The following is a 9,620-nucleotide window of genomic DNA, read 5'->3' on the forward strand; positions in this document are numbered from 1 at the left end:
CCAAGTCCTTAGTGAAAAGTCTCTAAGAGGTGGTCCAGCTTCCCAGTCATGAAGGGAGAAGTTAAAACCAGTGCAAAAGTCCCATACTTGAATAAAATTTTCTTACCAGACAGAATTTGGACTAGACTCATAATTGAATAGGAGGGAACTGAGCTAGATCCAGAACTGAATCACAAGAGAGAGTCAGTGTGTTCTGCTCAATTCCCCCAATTTCCTCAGGTCATAGGATGAAAGCAGATGATCCCAAAAGAAGTTCTGTTGAAATCAGTTGAATAAAAAAAGTCATACCTTGTGGAACAATGAATTACAAACCAAAGTTTCAGGAGTTCAATCACTTAAATTGTGCTTCGATTGTGGAATCCAGGAAAGAAGGAATCCTTATGGAGAATTCCATATGGGAATGGGAGATGAGAGAGTTTCATCAATACTCTTGAGTCCCCACTCCCTGACTGAACAAAGAATGAAATTGAAAATCAGGAGTTCCCAGATTTACCTGCTGCTTTGGAAGCAGAGTCTACAAAATTTAATAGCAAACTCTTAAAACAGTAATAGTCAGTGGTACCCTGCGGGGGATCCATCCCACCTACGTGAACAGAATTTGACAAGGCACCCAGAGAGAATGCCACACTGTACTGTTATATTGAAACTCTGGGAGCTGGGCGTCCACACCGTTGATAGACAGGTGAAGACAGTTGGACATCAGAATGTTCCCAGAGGCCATGAGAACAGGGGTGAAAGCAGTTGGCCCAGGTGGTATAAATACCCTGGCAGCCCTGGCTTTTGGTTCCTTTAACTTCCCTTGGACCTGAGATATGTGGACCCTGGTCTATTGGGATTTGTGACTTGCTTGGATCTAACCTTGCAAGTACTTCTGTCTTGTATCTGATTAATATTACCAACCTGTACACAGACCATCAATCTTCTTATTCTGCTGTCCCTAGATGTTTAGGAATTCAAATCATCTGTAGATATCTAGGTTTCCCAGGGCCCAGGAGGGATCTGGGAAGGGGGCAGGAGAAGAAGAATAGGGTGGAAAAGGGGTGGTTCCTGAGGGCTGTAAAGGCAAAACATCTAGATGGAAGAAGAAGCTGAAAGACATCAAAACATCAGCTTGCTTGCTCTGGTTTGGCTGTGGCCAGGTTGAGCTAGAGGAGCTAACAAGCCAGAATCACTTGCCTGCCTACAGCTCTGAGGGTTACTATTATCATAATTAGTTTAGGGTTTCCCAATTCCTTTTCCCATTTCCCAATACTCCTTCTTTGCTAAAATATAGATAAACAATTCAAGTACCTTCCTGGGTAGTTGTTTCATCACTTCCCTGGGAAGGGAGTAACGCAGTCAGATAAACTGTTTCCAAGGCTAATAGAGCCCAATATCTATCATCAATCAACCCCAGGTGGGACCTGAAGGGATACATCCATTGACCTGAAGGATCCTGCCTGGGCACTGTTATAAAGGAGGGAGGTGGTACAATATCTAGCTAGGTGGCAAGACTCAGATCTCTTGCTCTAGCCACATATCTGAACTACCACTGCTGTCACCCAATTAAGAGTGGTAGTATCCAGTCTACCCTCTCTCTATCTCTGCCCATTTATTTATAACCCTACTAATAGTGTTCAAACATCACTAAATCTGACAAATAGGTTTTGCTAGATTTCTGTGGGTTATTATTTAAGCCTATTATTTCCACAACTGGATGTATAAGGTCTTGCTTCAGATAAAATCCTGCCTTGAGAATCCTGTTTCTTCTTCATCTGTTCCAGGGTATTCCTTTCTGGCTTCAGGAGGATCACATAACATTTGGGAATAAAAATGCAGCCCAGCAACCCTGCACTGGAGGCCAAGATGGAGAAGATCTCCACAGTCACCATGGCCTTCCCTTTGGTGCTCTGATAGGTGGGCAGAAAAGAGGCCCAGACACTGCAGAACACCAGCATGCTGAAGGTGATGAACTTGGCTTCATTGAAGGTGTCAGGCAGGTTCCTGGCCAGGAAAGCTACTGTAAAGCTCCCCAAGGCCAGAAGGGCCATGTAGCCCAGGACACAGTAGAAGGCAAGGACGGAGCCCTCATTACATCTCATGATGATGTGGCCATATTCAGAGTGAGTGTCAGCCTCTGGAAAGGGGGGAGCGGTACCCAGCCAGGTGCCACAGAAGATCACTTGAATCCCTGAGCAGATGAGGACAACATAGTTGGACACTCGAGGATTTAGGAATGTACGAATCCTGCTCCCTGGTCTAACACCCCTAAAAGCCAGAACCACGATCATGGTTTTGGCCAAAATGGAAGAAACAGCCACCGTGAAGACAACTCCAAACACTGTTTGTTGGAGGAGACAAGTGACAGGGGTAGGACAGCCTATGAAGAGCAGAGAGCAGAGGAAGCAGAAGATGAGGGAGATGAGGAGAGTGTAGCTGAGAGTCCTGTTATTGGCTTTGACTATGGGGGTGTCTTGGAACTTCACAAAGACCCCCAGAACCAGAGCTGTCAGTAAAGAGAAGGAAACAGCCACAAAGACCAGAGTCATGCCCAATGGTTCTTTCCCATTCAGGAAGGCCACAGTCTTGGGGAGGCAGCGGTCTCTCTGCTTGTTTGGATATTCAGCCTCTGGGCACTTTAGACACTGCTCTGCATCTGCAGGAGAAAAACAAGGCTCAAAGTTTAGACTCAAAAACTTCTCCCCATTCCCAGATAGAGGCCAGAGCCATGAGAGCTGAAGCCATTCCTTCTGCCTCCACGGGATGCACAATTCCTTTCCCTCTATGCTGAGAGACAACGTTACTGGTAAGCAACATGGCACCCAAGGTTGGCCCATTTTGTGTATAACTTGGATTATTGGTGGGGCACAGAGCACACTGATTCTGGGGATTCCTTTTACTTAACAGATGATGTTTGTTCCTTTTAATCTATTCTCTTAGTACAAAACATTTAAAAACTGGAGCCCTTTAGTATGCAACGTAAGACCTACTGTGTGTCTGCTGAACTGTTCACTAACAACTCTAGCTGAGGACTGTCTGCATTAACCTTTCCTCGTTCCTCCCAGCTCCCAGTTCCTCCCTGTACACATAGTTTGTAGTTGGCAATACTGTGTACATTCATGTTGTCTCCTCCACTGGAATGGAAGCTCCTTGACTGTAAGAATTGGTTCCTTTGTGTCTTTGTAGCCCCACACTTGTCACCAATACTGTTGAATGCTAAATGGCTACAGATTGATTAATTGATGATTTATAGAATAGCTGACAAATCCCTCATAGAGAGGTCTTCTTTTATTTCCTGTTAATAATCAGAAAATTCATGTCATTCTATGGTATATTCAACAGTGAATGCCACAAACCTTCTCAATTATCCTTTTCCCTTACTTTTTGTGGCTTAACTCTCTAAGGCAAAGCATGAATTCAATGTCATTGGATGAGTTATGGAAGCATCCAATCTCTTCCCAAGATTTGATTATATATTGACTCCAGAAGTACTTTGACCCAGGAATATATGATCTCTTCTAACTGTGCACCATTCCTTCATCTCCTGAGTATATTCATTTTCTGGTAGAGCTCCATATGCAGTGTGGTGTAGTTCAGAGAGAGAGTACATTACAATGTCAGGAAGATGTGGGTTCAAGTCCTGTCTGTATTATAAATGCTCCCGTCATCCTATAGAAGTCACTGAATGCCTGAACACAGTAGGAAACTCCAAGACAATAAGTTTCCAATTAGTTTCTGACCTACATTGGTAGAAACAGTCCCTAATCCAGCAATTTCCTTTGTCATTGAAGCTCCAAGTCCAATCCCAGTAGCTACCCTGATCACTAGCATCTTCTTTGTTGGTGAAAATGTTCCAAAATGAGAGGCCTATTGCTTTGTGCACTCTTTAGCACATCTGTCTCTTCTGTCTCCATCTATGAATCAAACGTGACATGTGAGATGAATTGTGAGGCAAAGAGAAAGAATTAGGATTATTAGTCAGGAGAAATGGGTATTGGTCTTTGGATGACTCATGAGGAATCCTGTAGAGTCATGTCATTCCTCTGGTGTTGGGTGTGAAATAAAGCATGTGCAAAAGATGCTCTCTGAAGATCCAGCTAGGCTAATTCAGTTTTGAGTGGCTATTCCTCTGAAACCACACCCAGAAGTTAGAGCAAAGAGTGAAATCCAGGAATCTTTTCCCACTAGGACAGCAAGAATTAGATACCTCTTTCCCCCACCAACTCCCTAAACCAGAATTATACACAATGTTCCAAGTCAGCCATTGAAATATTCATCTCCTTATCACAGGCTCCATTTTTGTCACCAAACTTTCTGAGTTGAGTGCTTTCAAATTTCCTTCCCTCCTTTAACGTCCTCAAGCCTTCAAATACTCAGATACATCAGTGGCCTCCTTGATTTGGGTTTTCAGTCTGTGGTTGAAGATCATGGTTCCACTCTGACTGGCCAACCTGGGGGACTCTTGTCCTTGGCCTCCCACAAGTTTCAGAGACGACAGGAAGTATGTCCAATGTGCTCAAAGCCTTCCTCACTGATTCCTGACCTGAGAATGCCAAGGAAGCACTGTGCCTGGCACTTCTCATCCTTCACCCTCACCTTATGTCCTTCTCATCTCTTCCTCCCCCAAATTGTTCACTCCCTTGGAACTTGGACTCCTCTTCTCTCTTAAATTACAGCATAGAGAACAGGGTTAGAATCTGTTCCCACCCACGATGAGCCTCTCAATCGCTTTGGGAGTCATTTTCAGTGTCCTCCTTTGGAGGCTTGTACTCCCTAACTCACAGAGAGAAAACTACCCTGGTAGAAGGTTGGTTTGTAAAAAGCAGCCTCCATGTCTGGAATAAACTTGGTGTCATGAAGAAGAGCTACAATTCCCCATATACACTACAGGCTACTCTTCCTTTCCTTCTCAGCTCTGGGCCCAACCCCTCTGCAGCACCGTGTGTCTCAGACATGCCTCCTGATGAGCAATCTGGCTAGGGCATCTTTCTAAAGGAGTGGCAAAGTCTGGGAAACCTGCCGACCCCACCAACTTTGTCCCCATTGTGTGGACAGTCGAGGCACACCGTATGATCTACTAGACAGCTTCCCTGAGAAGCTCTGGAATGTTCCAGAGCAGAATGTAAACAGAACACTGTGGTCTCAAAGCAGGTGCACTGGGAGGACTTGACCCACTCAGAGGAATACCTGAGATTCAGCAGAGAGGCACGGTCCCCTGAGCAGGGCAGGGAGCCCTTTGGGGAGTGTTCACAGCTTGCCTCAGGCAGGCAGGCAACACCCAGTCAGTAAAGTAGAATAGTATAAGTACTTCAGTGTGAAGTCCTCTGCCAAGCAGGACCAAAGGGTTCCAGGTGTGAGCACTCATGTACAAAGCCTCCTTGGGCTCATTTCTCAGTCAGCAGAATTCAGAAACTCCAAAACCTAACGAGTGGATTCTTGGAATTCAAGTCTTAGAGGGAATGGGCTGTTTTCTCCTTGTTCTGGTAGAGATTTGCTTGCTTGTGGATGGACAAACCCAGTAGGAAAGCACTGTCTAAGCCACCTAGAAAGCTGAGCCAGAGTTCAGTTTGGGAGTGGATCATGCAGGGCAGCAGCAAAGGTAGGGAGTGCGATGGAAGAGGGAGAAATATGGAGATAGACACAAAAACACTGACAGAGAGGGGAGAGAGAGACAGGTATGAGGCAAGAGAGGGAGGGAATTGGGGCCAAGAAATAGAGGGAAAGAGATTCAAACAGGCAGAGACAGACCCAGAAAGACCGAGAAGGATAGGCAAAGAGATGGGTACAGAGACAGACACAGAAAGAAAGGCAAAGTCAGAGAGGGGGAAGAGAGAAGGAAAGAAAGAACACACTGATGGGATAGCTGCAATCCACAAAGCCAGCCAAGCTATGTCACCTATTTCAGATCAGAAAGAGTGCAGGGAAGAGTTCATCCCTGCCTCCCCCATTTCTTATTTCTGGAGCTAGCCAGCAGCTCATGCCTGATTTTAAGCTTCCTCAAACTAAGCTTCAGAGCCCACACAATTTGTTCTCCTCCAGCACAAATCTACTCTTTCAGGTACCCTGGGACTCTCACGTCAGGGTCCCAGGTGTTGTTATCATGGAGGGAAGAACATAACATCTCAATTGGAGCAAAAGAGGAGGAGGAGTGGTAGCTCCCCTGAATTTGAACATAAAATCAACTTGTTCTAAGAGACTTTGCAGATTGGTCCAAGATCAAAAGTCTGACTTTCAATAATTCAACATAAACACAGCTCTATAACCTCAGATACCCAGATCGTGTAATTTCAATCATCACCCTTGATGTCCTGCCTAACTGGAATACTCTTCCTGGGATTCCCTCCCTAGTCTTATTTTAGACTAAATCCCCAACAGAATATTGCATTCAACAATCTTATACCCTGTAGACAACTGTGGTTCCACCCAATACAGCATGTACACACACATACAATAACGAAACTCACAATAACCTGGAAAAGACTAAGGGATTCAGTTCATCAAAGATATAGAACAGGAAATCTTTTTTCAATACATTGTGCTTCTCACCATGGCTTGGGATCAAAGGCACCAGGATGTGGGTACTTTTTTGCAGGATATTCCTCTGCTGTTCCTCGGGTTCATAGGATCTCCTTCTCATGCACTGATATTCTTGGGATTGGACATGACTCTACAAGAATAACCTGTTCATTATTTTATATATCAATGCACATGAGAAGAGAGTTTTCTGCAGAAACTTACTCATTTGATTGGAGATCTCCCCTTCTGGACATGGGGAGCAGTCAAAACAGCAGGCAGCCTTCCCTTCCAAAGGGGTCTTCCTGAATCCAGGACCACAGCTGTCACTGCATACTCCACAGGGAACCTAAGCAATAATAGGAGAGTGGAATACATATCTTTATATAAGAGCTACTCGGGCTTGGGGTGGCCAAAGGAAGCTTATGTTCTATACAACCCTTGCTTTGACCCCCATTCCCACAGACAGCTAATTAGTTGTGTAGACTGTCTAGTTGGAAAATATTGAACCCGTAAAGACTGCAAATTCCTTTCTGTATTTCCTATAATGCTTTTCCTTTTGTTTACATTTTTCATAGTCACATTTGTATAAGTTATGAGTCTCTGCCTCAATCATTCTTGTTTGCTCCTGGGAGTAGGCTGGTTAGTAATCTTTTAGTTAGGTCCCTTTGTTAGTTTTGTTATTAATAAAACTATATTAAATATAATATCTTAGTTATTGAATGTTAATTTTAATCTCCACAAGATGCAATGCTATTCTTGGAATCAGAAAGCTCTGAATTCAAATCCAGCATAGCATATTAGGTATGGGGCTTTGAGCAAGTCACTTAATCTTTATTTTAGTTTATTTGGTTTTCCAAATGGATTAATAACTGTACTTATCTCAGAGGATTGTTGGGAGACTAAAATGAGATAATATTGAGAAATCATCAGGCACACATTAGGTGATTAATGAATGCCTCTTCCCTTCTCTCTTCCTTCTATCATCTTTAAAAGGGAAGAAATTCTTGTTGAGAGTGGTAGTATTACTGTTATTTTGGAGAAGCTTTCTACTTTCATGTCTGGAGGGAGATTAGCCACAATGGGACTTTGGAAAAGAAGTGCCAGATGAGTAAGCCTTATTTTTTTCTAAACCCTTACCTTCCATCTTAGAACCAATACTGAGTATTTGTTCCAAGGCAGAAGAGTGGTAAGGGCTATTCATAACAAAGGCCATTTTGGGACACAGTCTTTAGTTGATACTGTAAAGAGATTATGGATAGCCCCAGGAATTATCACCATGGCAAACAAAATTTATTCCAGCTGCTCTATTTGTCAGAAATTCAATCAGGGTGTTTTAAAGAAAAGATGTCTAGGTGGGAGACCATTAGCTTACATTTCTTTTGAAAATCTGCAAATAGATTATATTACTATGCCCATAGCAAGGAAATATAAGCATTGTTTGGTCTTGGTAGATAAATTGACAAGATGGCCAGAAGCATTTCCATCTGCTAGGAACACTTCAGCATTTTTTGTTAAGATATTGCTGAGGGAGATTTTTCCAAGAGTACCAGTCAAAATTGACTTGGATTAAGGGGCCTATTTTACAAATAGCACTCTAAAGCAAGTGTATGAGAACTTGGGGATCTTGGCAAAGTTTCATGTTCTGTACCATCCACAAATTTCAGGTCAAGTAGAAAGAATAAATAGAGAAATCGAAACTATGACAGGGAAACTTTGTACCGAGACACATCTGAAGTGGCCAGACATCTTACCCCTAGTGTTATTCTATAGCCATACAAGACCAAGGGCTGATATCCATGTTTCACCATTTGAAATGTTGTATGGTCATCTCTACCTTTGTAAGCCAAGCATTGTAAAACTACCTATGCATCGATGTTAGGGAGTGACATCCAAATAGCATCCTATAAGTTCCTTACAAGACAGGTTAAGAGAACTGCAAGATGTGGGACTTTTTGTTCAGAGTGGTCCTCTGGACTATTCATTTCATAACATCAAGCCAGGTGACTCAGTTGACATAAAGAATTTTAATAAACCTCAGCATCATGGCAATCATGGGTTGGTCCATTCACTGTAATTTTAACTTCACCTTCCACAATTAAAGTTTTAGACAAAGAGTCATGGTTCCATTGCTCACATGTTAAAAAGGTTCCTAGAGTAGTAAAAGGAGAAGAACAAGGAAGAGATTCAAAAGAAAAAGATGGAGAGATAGCTGAGAGATTATCATCAGGCAACATGTCTGCAGGCAAAAAGATCAGGGAAGGGTACAACAGATCAGACAGAGAGGACAATGGATCAGATGGAGAGGACTGAAGAAAGAAGACATCATAGCAGGATCACAGAGGAAGTACAGGAGACAAGACATTAACAGGATAATGGACTTTTATACAAGAATCTACTACAGAAGAGGGTGACAGATTGATTTGTATTCAAATTTGTAAGGTTTTGTATCATGTTGTACACAACATAGGCTCACTATAGATACATGTATCAGTATATATTATAATATAGATGGAGGAAGAAGATAGAAGACGAGAGACAACAGACAACATGGGAAGAGGAGTATCTGAAGAACTGGTGAGTATAATTGCATCCAACATATACATTTAGGACACATTAATCAAAAGATATTCACATTAATTTTATGAGGTCTTACCTAGATGAAATGAAAATTGGGATATTTCACTCAGGTAATATCAGGACACATATAGGATTATATAGATTTTTTCTTTGGGGTTTTGTTTTTTAGTATTATCAGAGGACGGTTATTTTCTTACATAAACATCTACATATTTGTAACATACTTTGTATATATACTTGTAATATAAAATTCCCTTACCACTCCTGGGCTAAGGACGGTCCCTAGCCCGGATGAAAAAGGAGGAGGGTTGGGCGTGGGGCTAGCAACCGCACCCTGTAAAAACTACATCTGCTATAGAAACTGCAACCTAAGTAGGGGCAGCTGGGCTAGCTCAGTGGATTGAGAGCCAGGCCTAGAGACGGAAGGTCCTAGGTTCAAATCTGGGCTCAGACACTTCCCAGCTGGGTGACCCTGAGCGACCCATTGCCTACTGGTTGTGGCCCTATGCTCCTAGAATGGAGTCCTAGGATAAAAAAAAAAAAAAAAA

General features: G+C 42.8%; 1 protein-coding gene across 1 annotated transcript in view; it reads right to left on the minus strand.

The window, feature by feature from the left end:
* Window positions 1–1,667: 1,667 nt before the first annotated feature.
* Window positions 1,668–9,620, minus strand: part of LOC123232505 (vomeronasal type-2 receptor 26-like) — a 29,143-nt gene continuing 21,190 nt past the window's right edge. The window contains exons 5-6 of the mRNA XM_044658957.1: window positions 6,718–6,841; window positions 1,668–2,635 (exon numbers count right to left, since the gene is read on the minus strand). Of these exons, the coding sequence (XP_044514892.1) occupies window positions 1,668–2,635; window positions 6,718–6,841 (1,092 nt within the window). The remainder of the gene's footprint in view (window positions 2,636–6,717; window positions 6,842–9,620) is intronic.

The sequence above is a fragment of the Gracilinanus agilis genome, chromosome 1 (assembly GCF_016433145.1).
Source record: "Gracilinanus agilis isolate LMUSP501 chromosome 1, AgileGrace, whole genome shotgun sequence".
In the NCBI taxonomy this organism is placed as follows: Eukaryota; Metazoa; Chordata; class Mammalia; order Didelphimorphia; family Didelphidae; genus Gracilinanus; species Gracilinanus agilis.